Source organism: Moschus berezovskii, chromosome 12 (assembly GCF_049115385.1).
Source record: "Moschus berezovskii isolate FMDL1 chromosome 12, NW_MosBer_1.0, whole genome shotgun sequence".
Taxonomy (NCBI): domain Eukaryota; kingdom Metazoa; phylum Chordata; class Mammalia; order Artiodactyla; family Moschidae; genus Moschus; species Moschus berezovskii.
Window position 1 is genome coordinate 79,928,580 of NC_142471.1, and position 21,565 is coordinate 79,950,144.

The 21,565-nt window shown below is 43.6% G+C and overlaps 1 protein-coding gene across 5 annotated transcripts in view; it reads left to right on the top strand.

Moving 5' to 3' along the window:
- The window catches only part of PLEKHS1 (pleckstrin homology domain containing S1), a 28,825-nt gene extending 17,522 nt beyond the window's left edge, over nucleotides 1-11,303 (top strand). For 3 of the 5 annotated variants that reach the window (XM_055424610.2, XM_055424609.2, XM_055424611.2), the window contains 5 exons: nucleotides 2,379-2,491; nucleotides 2,986-3,192; nucleotides 3,892-3,993; nucleotides 5,457-5,592; nucleotides 9,060-11,303. In XM_055424610.2, the coding sequence (XP_055280585.1) occupies nucleotides 2,379-2,491; nucleotides 2,986-3,192; nucleotides 3,892-3,993; nucleotides 5,457-5,592; nucleotides 9,060-9,239 (738 nt within the window). In that variant the 3' untranslated portion in view covers nucleotides 9,240-11,303. The other 2 variants (XM_088842343.1, XM_055424612.2) reach the window with 2 other exon arrangements.
- Nucleotides 11,304-21,565: the final 10,262 nt, after the last annotated feature.

Below are 21,565 nucleotides of genomic sequence, written 5' to 3' on the forward strand. Positions count from 1 at the left end.
TCAAAGGGCTCTGGAAGCAGTCAGCAAGACCCTATAGTATAGCACAGGGAACTGTATTCAATAAACTGTGACAAGCCGTGAAGGTAAAGAATATGAAAAAGAATGTATTTATATAATATATTACTGAATCACTTTGCTGTACAGCAGAAATTAACATAACATTGTAAATAAGCTAAATGTCAATAAATTTTTTTTTTAAAAAAAAAGAGCCCTGGAGGCAATAGGAAAACAAAGATTTTCTGTCTCCATTGGAGCCAGGGAAAGCTTCAAGATACAAAATGGCATTTGATATGGGTATGATGAATAGTTTAGCTGAGTTCTAACCTAACACTAACAAGTGACCTACTGGGGGAAAACACATAAAAACCAGTAAAAAGACTCAGTCAGACCATGATGGATTATGAATGCCAAGTTGACTTCACGCTACAGGCAACACAGGGGGCAGTAGCAGCTTCTCCATCAGGAATGGGGCAAAACCAAATTATATTCTAGTACTGCTAACCCCGGGCTTCCCAGGTGGCTCAGTGGTAAAGAATCCACCTGCCAATGCAGGAGACATAGGTTCAACCCCTGGATTCGGATGATCCCCTGGAGTAGGAAATGGCAGCCCACTCCAGTATTCTTGCCTGGAAAATTCCATGGAAAGAGAAGGCTGGAAGGTTACAGTCCCTGGGGTCACAAAGAGTTGGACACGACTGAGCACTCACTATTAACCTAGCAGCTATATTCAAGGTGGACAGTGGAGAGAAGAGAATGGAAGCAGAAGGTAGGGGAGGGGGCGGCAGTTCTCAAACCAGGGGGAGGGGTGTTTCTGCAAGATGTTGACATGTGTTCATATGAAGGAAACATTCTGAGGTCAAGTAAGTTCTAGAAACAGTAAATCAAAGTAATTTACACGAGCTTCTTTCACTGTAGAATTCTCAGAGCCTTTGGTATGCAGTGGTGCATTGTAAACAGCCAAGCAGAACACAACGCATAGCATATGACCACAGGACCCTGCTTTACCCCAGATTTTTTCACAGCTGTGTTCTCTGGGACACAGTGACGGCAATTAGTCTTTTCATGACAGTCGAACCAACCATTCAGGTGATATGAACACTAAGTTATAATGTCCGGCATTTTCTAGGTACTTTATGAGATGCAAGGACTAGTAAGGCAAAAAAAACTAAGCTGGTGACTTCCCTGGCAGTCCAGTGGTTAAGACTTCGCCTTCCAGTGAAGGGAGTGTGGGTTCTCTACCTGATGGGAGCTAGGATCCCTTGCAGCCAAAAAACCAAAACATTAAACAGAAACAATATTGTAACAAATTCACTAAAGACTTGAAAAATAGTCCACCTCAAAAAAAAAAAATCTTAAAAAACAAAACAAAACTGGAAGACGTTACAAAAATTAAGTGCAACACTGTGCCATAGAAGTTCAGAGAAGGGAAAAGTTGGCAGTGGCTAATGTGGTCAGAAAGACCTCAGGCCAGGCCTGAATACAGCATCATTAGACAGAAGGGAGGGCTTCCCAGGTGGAGCTAGTGGTAAAGACTGCCTGCTAATACAGGAGATATAAGAGACTCAGGTTTGATTCCTGGGTTGGGAGGATCCCCCGGAAGAGGGCTCGGCAACCCACTCCAGTATTCTTGCCTGTAGAATCCCATGGACAGAGGAGCCTGGCAGGCTGTGGTCCATAGCGTCTCAAAGAGTCAGACATGACGGAAGTGACTCAGCACGCACATGGACAGAGTGGGCAGGTGGCACTCCAGGCAAAGAAAATAGCATGAGATGGGCACTAGAAGAACACTGTTTGTAAGGGGCATAGTGGGAAGACTGGCTTGTCTGGAATGAAGTGTTCCAACAATGGTTGATGATTTTTTAGGTAGGCCATCGAAAGCCCTTAGGGAATTTTGAGAAACCGTTGCCCCAAATGACTCAGTTCTGACCACCTTGGTGGGGAGCCCCCAGAAGGCAGTATTTTCTAGGCCCTTCACAGCCCCTTGAAGCAATTTCCCTGCCTGTGAGCAGAGTAGCCTGCTCTCTACAGAGAGAGGCCAGCCCTGCATTGTGTCAGAGCCTTTGACCCAGGTGATATTATTCTATAATAGCACCGGTTGGGAGAAAAAGAGTTCATGTCATTAACTGCCTAGTGATGAAACAAAAAAATAAATAGCAATTTAGTCTAGTAGTGCACTTGTATCAGGAGCATGGGGAACCCAAGAGAAGAAAACAAACTCTGAGTCTGCAGAAACTTTGCTGGTTCGTTCTCCCAGAACAAGCACTGCTGTGCATTCAATGGTAGAGGTACTTATGGTCTCAGGGACCAGAGCCTTCAAGGAGAGGGCAACCTGGCTTATTGGTAGACTTGCGTCTTACATCTCTGCCTCTTTTCTATAGTTGGATATTATTGCTCCCAACGATTCTGATGAACTCACGGACCCCATTGGACCTCATAGTCCAGACAAGGTCTCCAAGACAGCTGAGTGTCATTACTTGTCAATGAAATCCTGGTAAGTAAAACTGCCATACTCTAAAAATTCGCTCTTAGCTAATGTACTGTTCAAGAACAATTGCTGTCAGTTCATTTCAAGGGTTGATATAATAACACAGATGCATTACCATAGACCAAGTTCAGCATATTATTCATCTCAAAACAAGAAAAAGTGAGAATGGTTTCCCTACCTATAGAAAATGCTTAGTGACATCCTTGGGACATTTTCTGTCTTGTGGGGTAGTTTTTTCCTATTTTCCTACATCTCTCACATGCTGACTTCCGTCTCCAAACTGTCCTAATGTAAAGAGCTATTTGATTCCATAGCCATTTTTAGAAGGAAATTCTATTGGATTTAATTCTGACTGTGGTTGGGATTCTGCTGGTTGGATATACTTCAAAACACTGTTAATTTTTACACGGCTGTTAGCTACTTAAATCTGATTCACACACCGTGGAAAGTTGTAGACAGACATGCTGAGAAAGCTTTTGTGTTAACTTCTTATGCTCTAGTCTTCTCAAAGAGCTGTCCCTTGAGTCTGTTGATGGCAAAGAGGAATTTCAGCCCCTGGCAGAGATCCAGAATGGGGAGCTTCATCAGCGGGAACAAGCCTCAGGAACTCACTTTTACCTTCCACCTGCCAATTCTGAAGCACAGACCACGAATGACTCAAAGCAGTCGGCCTCACTAACTGTTGTGCAATTGTCTATATTAATCAAGTAAAGTCTTCATTTCTAGAACTTTATGGGCCCATAGAGCAAAGGCAAACTTCCTTTTGTACTCAGAATTCACATTTTCAAGCAGTTCCTAAAAATCTCCAACTCGGCCAAGAATCTGACCTTGGCCTTGTCACTGAAGTGGTGGCTAAGGACAGTAAGTACCAGAGCTAGGAATACAGTGGTCCCTGGACTGTGGGTGGCGCTTTCAAATACTTTTTAAAAATTCTCTGTTAGCTGGTTTTTCAGATTCTGGAATTTTGGATCATTCTGATCGGGTTATCACATCACCCAGATTTTACTATTAAAATTATGGGCATGCAAGCCATGTCAGGTTTGGTTATAGACTAGGAGGGGGGATCAATTAGGTTTTAAATGATGCCAAGAATATTTGATGAGATTGTTCTCAATTTTAACTTTTCTGGTGTCTCCTTCAGTGGAGAAATGTGCAATCTGATGTGATACATAATGAATTTAGCCCAGTTTTTACTTCTTTTTCATTGTCTACCATCATGAACCCATTCCAGGAGGGAGGAGGGAAGGTATTAATGAGGAACTTAAATCTACGTTCTTCTCCAAATGTTTTAGATAATCTTTAACTGGACAATACCATCTCAGGTGTCAGAGGCCAAAGTCCACTCAGAAAGTACAGATCAGAGCCTGTGATAGCTGCCTGATTTTTGCAAACATCTTATCTTACAGTAATATCCCAGATGAAAGCAAAGTGCAGAAACTGAATGTGTTCCTTTCTCCTCCTGACATCAAAAATTATCTTGTTCTCAAAGAAGCTGCAGGACGGATATGGTAGGTAGGAGATTTGAGGGTTATTGATTATAAATGGGGTTGGATGATATGAAAACAAGAATTGTATCTTGAAGTACTGTACGTGGCAAAACTGACTGGAGAACTTGGACTTGTGTTGCTGTTATCATGCATGCATGCTGAGTCCCTTCAGTCATGTCCGACTGTGTGCAAACCCATGGACTATTGCCTGCCAGGCTCCTCTGTCCAGGGGATTCTCCAGGCAAGAACACTGGAGTGGGTTGCCATGCCTTCCTCCATGCTGTTGTCCCAAAGGGTCTTTGACTGAGAATATTGTTGTATAGGAGAGTCAGCTGAGGGTGGGTGGGTATAGAAGGACCCAAAATTCCAGGAAATAGTAAATTTCTGCTGTTTTGAAGTAGGCAGGGATATGTATGGTCCAAGGAAATCATTGCCAATAATGATCAGTGATTATTTTATGAATGAATGAACTTACTGAGGTCAACAAGAATCTAGGATCTAAAACAAAACGGCATGCCAGGGTAGAAGATGTCCAGACATCAGTTGAACACCTGCTGGTCAGGAAACTCAGACACAGAAGACGGTGTGGCAGAGAATTTCCTTAGAATGACCGCTGTTTATTTGACTCTATATTCTTTTTAAGACTTTGTAACTCATTTTGACGGAAGATGAGTTTTATAAGAGAAAAAAGCTTGCTAACATAAACATCACATGTCAACTGTCTTATAACTTTATTAGAGGGCAGGAACCATAGCTTGCCATTTTTCCAGACTTTCCACAATCCAAGGCTCAACACAGTATTTGACAAGAACTATAGACTTCTCTGTGTCTGAGCTTGCTCATCTGTGAATTCATTTACGTGTTCATTGGTCATTCATTGTGTAATCATTATGTGCCCACTTTCAATAAATACTTAGCATCTTCTGTTTATAGGATTATAAAAATATTTCAACAGTGGCATCACATGCCTAGAGTCTCAAAGCCTGGTGGAAAAGACAGCTACATAAACAAGTAAATATAAAATAACATTTTGTTTAAATATACAATAAGTGAGGGGCTCACACAATACGGTAGAAACCCAGAGGCAGGAGAGATTAACTAAGCTAAAGGAAGTGTGACGAGGGCTTTGTAGAGGTAGCATATTTTGGAGTAGGATTTTGGAGGAAGGTTCAGGCTGGTAGAGTAATGACAGAGGGAAAAATATTCCAAATAGAAAAAGGAGTTTGATTGTTTCTGATATGGTGAAACGCAGCTAAAGAAATTAGCAACAGTAGTGGCCAGTGTTCTTGCCTGGAGAATCCCAGGGATGGGGGAGCCTGGTGGGCTTCCGTCTATGGGGTCGACAGAGTCGGACACGACTGAAGTGACTTAGCAGCAGCAGTGGTAGAATAGAGTGAGGAGCCCAATCTGTGTCCCCATCTGTGCCCGGCATCCCCAGCGGGCACCATCTCACACTTGTGTTGGATGCTGTATCCTCATCGCAGTGTGGCTCAGTGGGATGCTCCCCCGCGTCTGGGATGCTTATTTTTTCATGGAGATCACCTATTGGCCGTGAATGACCTGAAGCCCCAGAGCCTGGAGGAGGTCTCCTTGTTTCTCAGCCGGTCCATCCCGAGGGAGGTGAGTGTTGCTGATTGGCTCCGGGCAGGGCAAGAAGGAACAAGATCAAGGCCTTGGTTGGCATCCAAACAATACTCTGAACACAAATGAGATGTTTCAGTCCTCAGCCGCTGAGTGTAAATAAGAGAATCAGAAGAGTAAATAACACTTCATACTATACATCTAAATAACAAGAATGTTATTTGCAGTTCAGTGCAGTTCAGTTCAGTTCAGTTCAGTCACTCAGTCGTGTCTGACTCTTTGCGACCCCATGAATCACAGCACGCCAGACATCCCTGTCCATCACCAACTCCCGGAGTTCACTCAAACTCATGTCCATCGAGTCGGTGATGCCATCCAGCCATCGCCATCTCATTCTCTGTTGTCCCCGTCTTCTCCTGCCTCCAACCCCTCCCAGCATCAGAGTCTTTTCCAATGAGTCAACTCGTCACATAATGTTATTTTAGGACCCTTTTAAAATTCTTTCGTATAAAGTAGTATTTGGAGGGAGCCCTGGGCTAGGAACAGAGAAGGCAATGGCACCCCACTCCAGCACTCTTGCCTGGGAAATCCCATGGACGGAGGAGCCTGGTAGGCTACAGTCCATGGGGTCACTAAGAGTCGGACACGACCCCGCGACTTCACTTTCACTTTTCATGCACTGGAGAAGGAAATGGCAACCCACTCCAGTGTTCTGGCCTGGAGAATCCTAGGGACAGAGGAGCCTGGTGGGCTGCCATCTATGGGGTCGCACAGAGTCGGACACGACTGAAGTGACTTAGCAGCAGCAGTAGCAGCAGCAGCTGGGCTAGGAGACTGAAACAGCTGGGTTCAAGACCTCAGACTCAGCATGACCTGGCAAAAAAGAGCTTGCAGGGAAATCAGACAGGCTTTGCATCCCGCCTCCTTCAACCAAATGGTGCTTCAGTTTTCTCTTCTGTGAAATTAGGGATAATGATAATACTAATTTGGCTTCCCAGGTGGCACTAGTGGTAAAGAACCCACCTGCCAATGCTGGAGATGCAGGAAACGCAGGTTCAATCCCTGGATCAGGACGATCCCCTGGAGTAGGAAATGACAACCCTTTCCAGTATTCCTGTCTGGAAAATACCATGGGACAGAAAAGCCTGGCAGACTACAGTCCATGGGGTCACTTATACAAATGTCCTTAAAAGGCTTGTCATGTTCCTGCCTGTTTGTAAGTCCCAGTATCGTCATCCCTTTCCTGGTCTTATTTTATTTCTGATGAGCCACATGACCTTGGGAAAGTCACTTCCTTCTCTGACAAGTGAATTTGAGTTTCTTCTCTCTAAAGTGAGAGAGAGTTGATTTTCAAACTGTACATCTTGGACCCCTGAGATAAAGACAGGAGGAGAGGAGAGGAAAGGGACAGTGTTCGGGGCCTCAGCTAGAGACAGTAGGGTGTATTTATCATTATTTTTTCATGTTTGAATTTCCTGTTACCTTACCTTGGGGAAATAGTGACTTGGCTTAAAATTTCTAAAAACTGCTCTATTGGAAGATCGCTCAAATTTCTTCCAGCTCTGAGAGTTTATGATTAAATATGTCTTATCTCATCTGCATCACACAATCACCTTGTTGGTTAGACAAACTGTACTGCCCCTACTGTCTAAACGGGGAAACTTAGTAAGAATGAGTGAGTTGTCTACGATACATAAATAGTGTTAGAGCAAGGACTCATTCATTCCTGCAATCATTTGCTCACTAGTCATTTATTGAACATCTATTGTATGCTGGATTTTCTGCTAGGTCCTAGAGCTACAAAAATGATCTTTGAGTTTAAAGAGCTTGGAGATTAGTGGATGAAACAAGTATGTGCTAGTTACAGGTACAGTCTGTGCCTTGAGATGTAAGCAGAGGGCCATGGGATCACAGGGGGAAAATGAAGTTAATCTATTTGAGGGAGGCCAGAAAGGCGTCTCAGGAAAAGGGATGCTTGGCTTGGGTTTTGAAGCCTAGGATAGGAGTTTGTGTGGTGGAAAAAGAGGGAGCTTTCAGGAGTCCAGCCCAACAGTCTAGTAACTGTGATATATTTCCTCTGCCAAAAACCCACACTGGGGCCAAGTGTTTAATATAATCTTCTGAAAGTTACCAAACAACACTCTGATCCAGAGACCCAGGCATCAGCTCCAAAGCCAAGAAAAGGGTTTTTGCCTGGGAGCAGATCAGGAACTCCACCTGGGCATCGCTGACTGCAGTTTATCAAGACTGCCTTCTACACTATGCACTCACTTGCATAAGAGTGGCAGACAACATTTGTTTGGGGCCCATTCTGCCTCCTCACTTTCTCCTGTGTGCTGTTGAGAAATACGGGGTGTTCACTGACATGATTATTGGAAGGTCAAAAAATTCCCCAACTAGATTGCCCCACCATTCTTGATCTATTCCTTTATGTTAAAAACGAATACCAGGTCCTTTTTAAAATTCAAATAGCTGGTCCCTGGAAGGAAAATAATGTTGGAAGAGGGGAAACATGGAACCAAAAGTGTGTATGTGTGTGTGTGTGTTAGTCTCTCAGTAGTGTCTAACTCTTCCGAACCCCATGGACTGTAGCCCACCAGGCTCCTCTGTCCATGGAATTCTCCAGGCAAGAGTCCTGGAGTGGGTAGCCAATCCTTTCTCCAGGGGGTCTTCCCAACAGGGATCAAATCTGGGTCTCCTCCACTGGCAGGCAGATTCTTTACCCTCTGGGCCACAAGGGAAGCCTAGAGCGGGTAGTCAAAGACTGATAATGTTTTAGAATAGTTGAACCAAGCAGATGCATATTCCATCCTTGAGAAATGAAGTTGATGGAAATAGGAATTTGGGGTGAGCAGGGGCTAGGGTCGGGGAGGGGAGAGAACACGTGAGTATAGAAGGGGAGGAGATGCTAGATTGCAGGAAAAACACATGGAGCTTCAGGTTCCTCTTAGTTTTGTCAGAGTCTGTGGTCTAGTGGTCTTATTTGGATGCTCTGGTTTCAAGAGGCTTTTTAATTCTTGTACAAATGGGCCTTTCTGGACAAGATTAATGTATTCTGATTGTGTGTGTGTGTTCAGTTGCTCAGTCATGTCTGACCCTTTGCGACCTCATGGACTGTAGCCTCCAGGCTCCTCTTGTGGATGGAATTTTTCAGGCAATAATACTGTAATGGGGTGCCATTTTCCTCCTCCAGGGCACCTTCCTGACTCAAGGATCAAACCCGCATCTCTTGCATCTCCAGCATTGGCAGGCAGATTCTTTACCAGTAGCGCCACCCAGGAAACCCCAAGTACTCTGGAATCTGCCCTGAAGTCTCAGGCCAGTGAAGGCCAGAGAATAAAAACCCATGTTCCCCCTGAATACAGAAGGTCATTCTGGCCTTTTCCTGCCCAGATTTTCTTCAAAACCAGCTTCACAGGGTGTGAATGAGGACAGACTGAAATTGAGAATCAACAATCCTAAGGATAATCTTCAGCCATTTAATGTTCCTCTCTCTTGTGTTTTAGAAAGTAAAACTCACCATCGGTCGTATCCCCAATTCAGAGAAATTTCACACAATAGCCTGTACGTGCTCCTTACAAGACAAAGGTGTTCAACCTTCTCAACTGGTTACATCTGTACTGCCGGGGACACTGAAAAGGACTCCAGCCATTAGAAAGGGTCAGCAGGGAAGATCTGGAGAGTAACGTGCTGGGGCCCACCTCCACCAACCCAGGACGGGCTTTGGACTCTGTCTGTGCTGGTCTCTGCCCCCACCTCTGTGTGACACCAGGCAGTCAGCACACCTCTCTGAATTTCTCCATCTGCATCTTACCAATGGAAATAACCCTCCCCTCTCTGGCTTTAGCATCAGGGATGCTGAGAGGTCCAAATGGAATAATGTCTATGGAACCCAGTGAACATGTAAGGCCTTATTATCTCAGACTTTGTCCCAAACACCACAGACAGGGATTGGGTAAGTTTCTCATCTAAAATGTGCTGTGTGTTCTGTGAGGTCATGGTCCACACAATCTCTTCTTTGTTAGGGAATGGACAGTTGGAAATACTCATTCTGGGAAGCCAAGATTCCCCAGGGAGATGTGATACCATATCAGCCTTCCCAAACACCTCCTGCTACTCATCATGTCCAGAATGTTGAGACATCAGTGGCCTCTTGGATTCCATGATCGTGTTGTTTTCTTAAAGGCTCAGGAAGAATTTTAGAAGTCAAAGCAGTTTGAAGGTTATATCCAGCGAAGTTTGCTTGTTCTACAAGTATTAAGAGAGCTGCTTACCACTTGAAAGTTTGAAGGGTCTAAACTAATTGATGGGCTTAGCGGTCAAGAACACATCTGCCAATGCAGGAGACATAAGAGACTCGAGTTCAATCCCTGGGTCAGGAAGATTCCCTAGAGGAGGGCATGGCAACCCACTCCAGTGTTCTTGCATGGAGACTCCCATGGACAGAGGAGCCTAGCAGGGTACAGTTTATAGGGTCTCAAAGAATCAGACATGACTGAAGCGATTTAGCATGCACGCAAGTAATTGATGCATTAAACTCACTGATCCTGAAAGGCGGGAAGCATTTTTTCTCATAAATAAGAACACAAATTCAGAGGACTAAAAAGGATGAATCAAATCAAGGATTGGTGGAGCAAAAGAGGGCTTTGGAAAATAGATCTTACTGGGTTGCCATTTTACACAGGAAGAAATAAGGCCTCTGACGTTTACTGATGTATTTTTTTGTGGCTCCTGGTTTCATAGCTATTTAGTGGCAGGACCAAGAATCTAAAAGCAGATATGGCAGATGTCCTGATCCTCCCTTTGGATTGGGATTTAGATTTGAAAAGGCCTTCTGCACATAAATAGAAAGCCCTGGTAGCTCAGACAGTAAAGAATCTGCCTTCAATTCGGGAGACCTGGGTTTGATTCCTGGGTTGGGAGGATCCCCTGGGGAAGGTAATGGCAACCCATTCCAGTATTCTTGCCTGGAGAATCCCATGGAAGAGGAGCCTGGTGGGCTGCTGTCCATGAGGTCACAAAGAGTTGGACACAACTGAGCAACTAACCCTTCCAGCACATGGATGAGACACTCAAATACAGTTTACTTTCTGTCATCTAGATTGTACATAAAAGTATTAAGATTTTTATTCATGTGCCCTATTGGATCTGTTTCTTTCTGTATTTTTGTAAAGCTCTGTTGGAATTAAGACTACATTTTTTCCAGTTTTATTGAGATGTAGTGGACGTATAACATTGTATTAGTTTAAGATGTACTGTATAATGATTTGATATGTATATATTGACCTACTGTTTCCACTTCTAGAAATTTATCCTATGGAAAAGCTCACACAAATACACAAAAATATCCATTAAAAAGTTGTTCACAGTAGCACTGTTTGTTACAACACAACGGAAATCCTTTGGGAATTGCTTAATTATAGTGACTTCATGTAAGTGAACGTTCTGTGGATGTTCAAAGTTTCACATTTATGATTAGGAAAGATGTTCACAATACCTTAAGAATGAAAGGAGTAGGTTGCAGTACAGTAAGTAGAGCATCATCACACTTTTATAAAAATGACTGGGGTTGGTATGTATAAAATCTCCCCAACCCTAATTAAGGAAAGAAATTCTTACCTCATGGGGGTTGTTGTAAGGTTGAAATGGATGGTCTGCATACAGCACCTGACACATTGCCTGACAGGGAGTGAGTACTTAGTTAAGACTAGTTCTGCCACTGCTGCTCAATCATTTTTTTTTTTGTTTTGTGGTCTTCTTAGAAGAACAAACATGTAATTGTCAATAAGAATCATCTCTGAGAAGTATGATCACAGTCGGCCTTCAGGAGGAGGCATTTCTATAATGGTTGAATTGCTCTCTCTTTTTTTTTTTTACTATGAGCATATGTCATGTGTAAAATGAAAAATAAATACAGGTGTAGTAAATAAATAATATATGTATTCAAATATATTTATGTATTAAACCTTCATAAGTAGAAATCAAGCCATCTTACTGAAGGAATTAAAACACCATCAAGATAAAACTGTCTGGGAATCAACAGTAGGGGTGGATACACTGCTTTGAAGCCCAGAAGTCCTTCTTCTGTTTTGCCCAGACATTTAAACTAAGATGAGATGGATGGATAAGCCTTAGCTCACAGGCCCTTCAGCCTCCCCACACTGGGGGAAAGAGTCTGAAGACTTAGACACTGAAGTGTCTCTATGGCTCCCAGAAGTGCTGGGAGGACACGGGACTCCTGGCTCCCGGTCCACGCTCTTCCCTGTACCATGAGGGGGGTGAGCCTGCTCCCAGCCCTCTCTTCCTCCCAAAACATTCCACCTGAAGCCGAACCAGCTGGGGCACTTGTCATGAAGATCTGCTCTAGGGGCTTCTCCCACATGAATGGCTTTGTTCCCCCAAAGGAAGTCTCAGGGCAGATTTCAAGGTGTCCCCCAACCCAAAGATTCTAATGCAATAACTCTGCTGTGGGGTCCTGGAATCTGCCATTCTCGGGTGACTGGATGGCACTTTGAGGGAGCATCACTCCCCTGGGTCAGGGGGAGAGGCCCGTGTATCTTCCGGGAGGCTGCAGAACACGGAACCTGCACAAGGCCGACATCGAAGGGAAAGTGTCCTTCATTTTCGATAGCTCTGGAAGAGGCTGTCGATAATTCCCCATCTCTTCCCCTCCAGAAAAGAACCTGCTCCTGAGCAGAGAAGCCTGGTTTCCACTCTTGGCTCTCCGCCACTGGGGAGCGTCATAACCAAGGCCTGGAAGAAGCAGCCTGTCCTGACTCTGAGTCCCTGTACGCCAGTGGAAGGCGGGAGAGGCGCGGAAGCTTTAGGATGGAGAGGAATGTGGCATGGGGCTGCGGGCTGCTCCTCATCCAGTCTCATTCCTTCCTAGTGAGGAAAGTCAGCTGCTCTTTCCCAGGACTCAATCTAGGTCCAAACATGGCTCTTCTTCCTCCTAAAAGTGGTAGTGGTCCCAAGGAAAGCTGGTGACTGAACTGGCCTCAAAGTCTGCTGGTCGAGGCTTTTGTCCCAGCTCTCAGCTTGTGGAGTCTTCTGTGACTCAACAAAGAGCACTGTAGGACAGCCTGCGGACGGGTGGGCGCAGGTCTGAGGCCAAGGCTGAAAGGACTTGTGCCTCCGAGAAATATAATTCATGAGAGCAGAGAGGCTAGGACAGACCGTCCTCCCACTGTGCGTCCCCAGCCACGTCCACAGCCATCCTGGGTACACAGAGCCCTCTGCGACCTTCCCCTTCCAGACCTGCCCTTGATGTTCATGCCACCCGATTCCAGGCAGATGACCAGAGTGAAGGTGGAGTGGAGGGCTGCAGAGTGATGGAACCAATTGTCCCTGCAAGGGAGAGCCCTGTTCTGGGCGTGTTTCTGGAGGAGAGGTGGTAACAAGAATGGATTATAAGCTAGCCTTGGAGACTTTCCAGGTGGTCCAGTGACTAAGAGTCTGCACTGCCAATGCAGGGGGCCCGGGTTTGATCCCTGGTCAGAGAACTAGATCCCAGATGCCGAAACTAAGACTTGGTGCAACTATATGTGTGTGTGTGTGCATGTGTGTGTGTGTGCATGTGTGTGTGTGTTAAGTTAGTCCTGGCCATCATACAGTCTAGGCCCAAATCTGGTGCCGTCTTGCTGGGGAAGAAACCAGACCTGGCCATGCAAAGAGACTTACCTGAGCTCCCCAGCGCAGTGCAGCGCCTTCAGCTCCCAGGGCAACATCTTTTCTGTGCTTGTTCGACTTTCCAGCAGGGCATTTGGAGCTGCCACCTCTTGGCCACTCCATTTTGCTAATGGTTGACTCATGTCTCTAGAACAAGCCCCAGAGGGTGTCCGTCTCTTTCCACTTTGTTCTTTCTGCTGAGGACACAAACTATTCAGAGTGAAATCTAAATAGCAGCTGGTAAGATATGCAATGAACGTGCAGGGTCAAATGCATCCATTCCGACGCAAAGCTGCTGACACGTGAGCATGGATTCCAGAAAGGCGTTCATCGTCACGTAGAGGGTGAACCGCTGTGCTCTTCAATAGATGTGCGTGCGTGTGTGTGTGTGTGTGTGTGTGTGCAGGTAGATGGCAGGGATGGAGTTGACAAGGAGGGAGCAATAATAATTCTTTAATCAGCTGAGAAGCTAAAGCACTACAATTACCCCACCCCTCCCCTTTCTCTTCAAGACTTGTGTCAAATACTTTCATTGGGATGATAAGGAGAATTTAAACTATCATAAACAGGCCCAAGGGAGAGGGCTTTCAGATTCAGATGCTGGATTAACTCAGGGTTCTTTGATGAAGCTGAATTTACAGATAGGCAAAACATGTGCTTGTTGATGAAGTATTTGTCTAATGAGCAAGGATCTGGAAAGACCTTGCAAGCCATTCTCAGTATCAACTCTGGCTAACTGGTTCTGGAAATCTGGAAAGGTTTTAAGTGAATTTTGCACTCACAGTACTGAACTTGGAGCTGCTGCTGCTGCCGCCGCTAAGTTGCTTCAGTCATGTCTGACTCTGTGCGACCGCATAGACGGCAGCCCACCAGGCTCCCCCGTCCCTGGGATTCTCCAGGCAAGAACACTGGAGTGAGTTGCCATTTCCTTCTCCAATGCATGAAAGTGAAAAGTGAAAGTGAAGTCACTCAGTCGCGTCTGACTCTTAGCGACCCCATGGACTGCAGCCTACCAGGCTCCCCCATCCCTGGGATTCTCCAGGCAAGAACACTGGAGTGGATTGCCATTTCCTTCTCCAATGTGTGAAAGTGAAAGTGAAGTCGCTCAGTCGTGTCTGACTCTTAGTGACCCCATGGACTGCAGCCTACCAGGCTCCTTCGCCCATGGGATTTTCCAGGCAAGACTACTGGAGTGGGGTGCCATCACCTTCTCCAGAGAACTTGGAGCTAGGCTGCCCAATTCAGTAGCTGCTAGCCACGTGTGACTTTAAATTTTTAAACTAACTAAAGCGAAATAAAATTAAAAATTTGGCTTTTCAGTCATACTAGCTACACTGGAGTCAGACATGACTGAGCGACTTCACTTTCACTTTTCACTTTCACACATTGGAGAAGGAAATGGCAACCCACTCCAATGTTCTTGCCTGGAGAATCCCAGGGACGGGGGAGCCTGGTGGGCTGCCGTCTATGGGGTCACACAGAGTCGGACACGACTGAAGTGACTTAGCAGCAGCAGCAGCTACACTGGAATTATTCAGTAGCCCTGCGTGGCAAGTGGCTACAAACAGATACAGAGTATTTTCATCACTGCAGAAAGTTCTAGTGGAGAGCCCTGATCGAGAATGTATGTTAAACCCCTCAGAGGGGAACAAGCGTATTTGCCTTGCTCAGTACCATATTTCTAGCACATACAGTGCACTGTGCACAACTAGTGCTAGTACATTTATATTAAGGGACTTCCCTGGTGGTCCAGTGGTTAAGACTATGCTTCCAATGCAGAAGATGCATTGAACCTGCAATCCCTAGTCAGGGAACTAAGATCCCACATTCTGGGGCAACTAAGTCACATGCTGCAACTACTGAGCCCCTATGCCCTGGAGCCTGCACACTGCAGCTGAGACCTGACACAGCCAAATAAAATTTAACATAAATAAATGATGTTATAAAAACATGTTGACAGAAGGAATCACTGAATATGGGGTTATATACCTTTTCTTTAGCATTCTTCTATTTTGATAATGTTTTCAAATAAAATATTCTTAATGATTTTTATAACCTTTTTTTTTTTTTTGGTGTGGGGTCAGATCCAATTAACCTAAAAGCCCACCTGCAGACCTTTTTAATATAAGCTATTTTCTCAACAATTCACAGGTTTCTATGGACTGCTGCTGCTGCTGCTGCTAAGTCACTTCAGTCGTGTCCGACTCTGCGTGACCCCATAGACGGAAGCCCACCAGGCTCCCCTGTCCCTGGGATTCTCCAGGCAAGAACACTGGAGTGGGTTGCCATTTCCTTCTCCAATGTGTGAAAGTGAAGTTGCTCAGTCGTATCCGACCCTTAGCGATTCCATGGACTGCAGCCTACCAGGCTCCTCCATCCATGGGATTTTCTAGGCAAGAGTACTGGAGTGGCTTGCCATTGCCTTCTCCTTCTATGGACTACTCAGTGTTATCTTGGGAGCTTTCGTGGGGACACAAACAATATACAAAATCTAAAATTCTTTAAAAAAGAGTTTATGACGTGGTGTAAAAGAGGAAGATGACCTCTTCCTGTGATCTCCTGTTTACCTGATGTCATTTGCAAAGTCACTCATCCATAGTTTAAATTTCAAATTATGTTCATCACAATCTTTCTGAAATTTGATAATGTTCTCTCACCATCTTAAACTCCTCTTACTCAGAGTCATGATAATGGGCTTTATTTTACCACACTCTTAAGTATTTTCTAATAAGTACTGGGACATGTTTTTCCTTGTAGCACTGTTTACAACACCTAAGATATAGATACATCCTAAATATTCATGGGGTCGCAAAGAGTCGGACACGACTGAGCGACTGAACTGAATTGAACTGAACTGGGACATGGAAGCCTTTTTTTTTTTTCTTATACCAAATGATCTTGGACTGCTTTTGTTTACGCTGTGGGCTGGGGAGGCAGATGGTGCCCCATGTTCTCACTATATATACAGTAAGAGTTAATAGGCTATGAGTGTGGGTATAAGAGGTTTCATGAGGAGAGCCCACCCATTCATTTTTATTTTATTTTGTATTCTTTTCAAACTTCGAACTTTTTATTCTGTATTGGGGTATAGCCAGTTAACAATGTTGTAGCAGTTTCAGGTGAGCAGCAAAGGAGCCCATTCATTTTTAATATAGGGGTTCTGTGACATTAATTTGGGGTGCGCAGTTATCTTGATGGCGGTAGTGGAGCTATTATTATTTGCCTGCCTCTTGGCTCTCAAGTGTGTTGTGGGAAAATGACTGAGGACTAAGTAAAATCATAATAAAAGTTAAAGGACAATTATCACATACCAAACTGTATGTGATAGAGGCAGAGGTGGTGGTGGAAGGGAGTGCCAATCGTGACTAACCTTCAGTGAGCTCACGCACACTAATGAACCAATAACAGCTTTGTAAAACCAGGACTGTCACTACCCCCATGTTTTGGATGGGAAACCAAAGCACATCAACACTAAATAATTTGTTCAAGGCTATGGGGTTGCAAAGAGTCGGACAAGACTGAGCGACTGAACTGAACTGATGGCTGATACATGACAGAAAGCAATAGTGCGGGTCGCTCGTCTGTGTCCAACTCTTTTGACCCCCATAGACTGTAGCCCACCAGGTTCCTCTGTCATTGGATTTTCCAAGCAAACATACTGGAGTGGGTAACCATTCCCTTCTCCAGTGGATTTTCCTGACAGGGATTGAACACAGGTCTCGTGCACTGCAGGCAGATTCTTTACCATCTGAGCCACCAGGGGAGCCCCTATCCATGACAGAGCCAGAATGTATATCAGACCAGTTGACTTTGGAGGCCACAAGTCTAACTCTACATCACACTGAAAGCTTCTTGGAGAAGGAGAGGACTTGAGCTCGGCAAGTAATCCACAGGAGACAGCGGCACAGACGGGAGCGAGCACAGTGCATACTTTCCAAGTGCAAACAAGGACTCCGCGGAACGACTCAGATTTTTCATACATCTCTGATTGCAGTAATATCCACTCACTGACTGGGCCTCTTGCCCAGGAGAACCATAAAAGTCGACACCTTCTGTTCCAGGAACCAGGGGGATTCTACGGAGGCTCCTGTTGTGACTGGTTAGCATGTTTTACACTCCTCCTTTTAGATGGCCATCTGGCTCCACAGGACATTCAAGTTAACAGGCAACGCACATCTCCAGTGGCACAAAGGTATGAGGCTGGAACTGTGGACAGGAGAAGAGCAATAAAGCATCTTTGACTCTGTAAACCTTTTCATCAAGTGGGGGAAATAGAAATGCATGCATAGATAACAGCAAGACAAATCCAATAGCCCTGAATCCTTTGTTAAAGTACAAATGTGAAGTCGCTCAGTCATATCTGACTCTTTGTGATCCCATGGACTACAGTCTACCAGGCCTCTCTGTCTATGGGACTTTCCAGGCAAGAGTACTGGAGTGGGTTGCCATTTACAAATTCGGCGTTAAATGAGTACAAGACTTAAGGATTAATCCTATTTGGTTGGTTTAGGGAGAGCCTCATAGGAAGGGTGCTTTTTATTTATTCATTTTTATATTACTTATCTATTTTGAAGGGTGAAATTTTACCTATGGAAGAATGCATAACATTTACTTTATTTTCTAGAACAGGCCAAACCACCAGTGCACTGACATCAGAACGTGACTAGCAGGACCAAAGAAATTCTCTAGGCCCTTACACCATCCAAGCCCTTTGAATTGTCACCTTAGGCACCTTTTAAGCACATCTTGGGTTCAGAAAATGATAACAAACACTGGTGACATCAACAGAAATAAAATACTTTCTCTTAGGGATGTGATGGCCTAATTAAGGATATGGGTATAAAAACTGCTTAGGGATAAAATTTTGCAAACAGAATTAAAATATATGTTCACACAAAAACTTGTACATGAATGTTCATAGCAGCATTATTCCTAATAGTCAAAAAGTGACAATGTCCATCAGTTGATGTATGAATAAATAAAATGTGATATATCCATACAATATAGAAAGTGAAAGTGCTAGTCTCTCAGTTGTGTCCAACTCTTTACAACCCCGTGGACTGTAGCCCTCCAGGCTCCTCTGTCTAGGCAAGAATACTGGAGTGGGTATCCATTCCTTTCTCCGGGATGGAATATTATCTAGCCATAAAAGGAAATGAAGTACTGACATTTGCAACAGCATAGATGATCCTTGAAAAGATGTTAAATGAAGAACAAAAAGTCACATATTATATGATTCTGTTTAAATGAACTGTCTACAATGTACAAATCCATAGACAGAAAGTAGATTAATGGTGGCCAACAGATGGGAAGAGGGGATAATGGGGAGTGACTGCTAATGGGTTTGAGGTGAGAATCTTGTGAAATTAGATAGTGCTGACTATTGTACAACTCTGTGGATATCCTAAAAACCATTGAACTGTGCACTCTAAAAAGGTGAATTTACGTTGTGTAAATTATATGTCAATTTTTAAAATATAAAAGAAAAATGTCCCTCATATTCTCTAACCTGGGGTAGGGAAATTGGATATCAAAGTTATCTCCCCAACCTTGAACCTTGGGTTCATTTACAGTAGATGAAGCAAAAAGGCAGGATCAGCCTTTCCTGTGGCTGATGAAGCAGTCTTTTCTAAAACACTTCTTCGTGTGAAGATAAGAATATCCCGTTGTAAGAAACAGTTGATCACCTGATTAACAATAATCTTTAACTCTTTTATAGGGGTAATTCTTATTACCATCAAATCTTAAGATATAAGTACCTCAAGGACATGGGATCCCATTTAAAGTCTCATTTAGAGTAAGGTATAAATGAACCACAAATCTTAGTGCAGAAGGAAGGTGAAGAGGACAAGGATGTACTCTGCCTAGAAGGGCAGGATGTGCAAAGCTAGATGACAAAAAAAAATGAGGAAATATACCAACAAACATACCAAGACAAATAAGATCCAGAACAAATAACATTACTAACTTATCAAAGTAGCTATCGACACTGGCTAAAGTGGCCAGAAATTATATTCCCTCCTCTGAAGCCTTCTTCTAGGAATTGCTGAGTAAACATAATTGTTATTTTTTTGTTCAGAGTCATGTATACTGGCAGATTTTCTTGTGCTCCAAACAAAGTGCCCCTTGGTCAAATGTTTTCTGCCTTGTATGCAAATACAATCCAGCTATCTCATAAACTGCTTTGCAATCACACTTTCTTGCCACCAAAAAAAAAAAAAAAATCACACAAAATTTAACACTGTAGTAAAAAAAAAAAAAAGTCTTCCCAAAGCCCCCCAAAATTTAACACTGTACTAGAGAGGCCTTCTCAAAGCCCAAATCAAGAGGGTCCAGCTAGGAGTTCAGAAGCTCTAGCGATGAGCCAGAAGGAGAAAGAGTAGGACTTTAGTTCAAGAAGAGGGAGATTTAGGAAGAAATTGGTCTTAACCAGTTACAGATGGCTAGCAAGATGCTGCCAGCTCAACTCAGCCTGGATGCTATAATCCAGCTTTTCTTTAATTAATATCTCACACTTCCAAACAAAGTGGGTGAGATCACAAATGCTGTGCCAGGATTCCTCTCAGCTTACATAAGCCCGACTTGAGCTGGGCTGTGGGTTTATTAGGCGCTGCTGTGAACATTGTTATTGTGGTATTTATTTACTGAGCTATATAGACAGGCTCGATTCTAGTGTCACCCTCAGTTTAGAAAAGATGCTCCTCTTCACATGTTGGCTGTAAGACATCTGCACATTATTCATTATCTTCAAAGTATCTTCCACCCTCCCTTCCTCCTTGCCATCTTTCTCTCCTAACTTGCTGAATTTGAGAGTACAGATGACAATGCAGATCATTTAAACCATGTCAGGATTGCCTGGTTAACTCTCTACGAGGCAGGAGTTAAACGAAAAGTTAAACGCTAATCACAGCGCTGTGAGCATTTTTAAATGCTCACATTTAAAAGCAAACTTGACCCCTAAGGTCCATTTCAAATGTCATCCTTCTTTTTCTCTTTGCCTCTCTTTCTCAAGTAGAATGAATTGCCCCATCCATGTTTCCACATCAATCTGTACTCATTTCCTCTGTAATATGTAGATCTATTCATTTTTTTTGTTAATATGTCTGTTATTCCATACAAGTCTGTGGATTCTTGGGAAGCAATGCTATATCTTTGTCACATTTATATTATTAGGATCTGTAAGTGTTCAGAACAACAAATGCATGTTGTTAAATGCATGAATTAAAGTGAAATGTGAGGTTACAATCTCACAATATGGAGCCTTCCCCAAAGTGCAGCTACAATGCCCACGGCACACCAAGTCTCCACTTGGTTTTAATAATGAAGATAAGTTCTTAGAGCTGTATACTTCAGAGACGCTAGGATGATAGAGTTCTAACATTTGTCATCAGCAAAACACCTCTACTTTTCTCTTAAGTCAATAAGAGTATTTATTCAGTGGTGTTTAGTAAGACTTGGAGCTTAGAAGTTGTAGAAGATACCTACTTTATTTTTTAAGATATAGAAAGGAATGAAAAGTTTTTTTTTTTGAGCTTCTATTCAATAACACTAGGCACTGTTTTCTGTGCATTATCCCATTTAAACTTCCAAGGTAAGTACTACCAACCTCATTTTACGATGAGGAAGAATGAAGCTCAGAGAGGTTAAGTAATTGTCTCAAGGTCACAGATTTAAACCTAGGTGGTGTGGCTCGAAAACCCTTGCACTTCCTTATGAGGCTTTGGGGTCCCACTGATCTATCACCTAAGTGCCATTTGACCTTGGGCCTGGAACATTCACTTCATCTCCTAGGCCTCAATTACTGCATCTGTAAAATGGGAATGATACTACCTTTATTGGACACATGACAGCCTAATATTGTAAGAAACCCTTGTAACCCTATCAGGCCTGTCATACTAAATCCATTAGAGGACATGTGACTATCATGAAACAAGTATTGTGTAACACAAAAAAGAATGTATCGAAGTGCTAAACTCTACCATACACACAAGGAGTAATGCAGGAATTCACAGGAAGATCACATGCATATAAGCTAATGTTCTCTGAGAAGGTCGCTTGGAACAGAAGTGAGATAAACTGGAACTAAAAGGATGAATGAGATTTGGAAAGACAAAGGAAAGAGCAGATTGAACAAAGGAAGAAAAATGAATTTGAAATGAGCATGTTAGGGAAAAGAGCATTCCACATTATGATAAAGAAAACTTCCATTTATTGTGTGCTTTTTATTAATATATAGCAAGAAGTGCACCAAGCAATTTGTAAGCATTACTTTATTTAATCCTCACGCTAATCTTCTGAGGTTAGCTGTTTGAGAAACCCCATTTTACTGATGGGAAAACTAAGG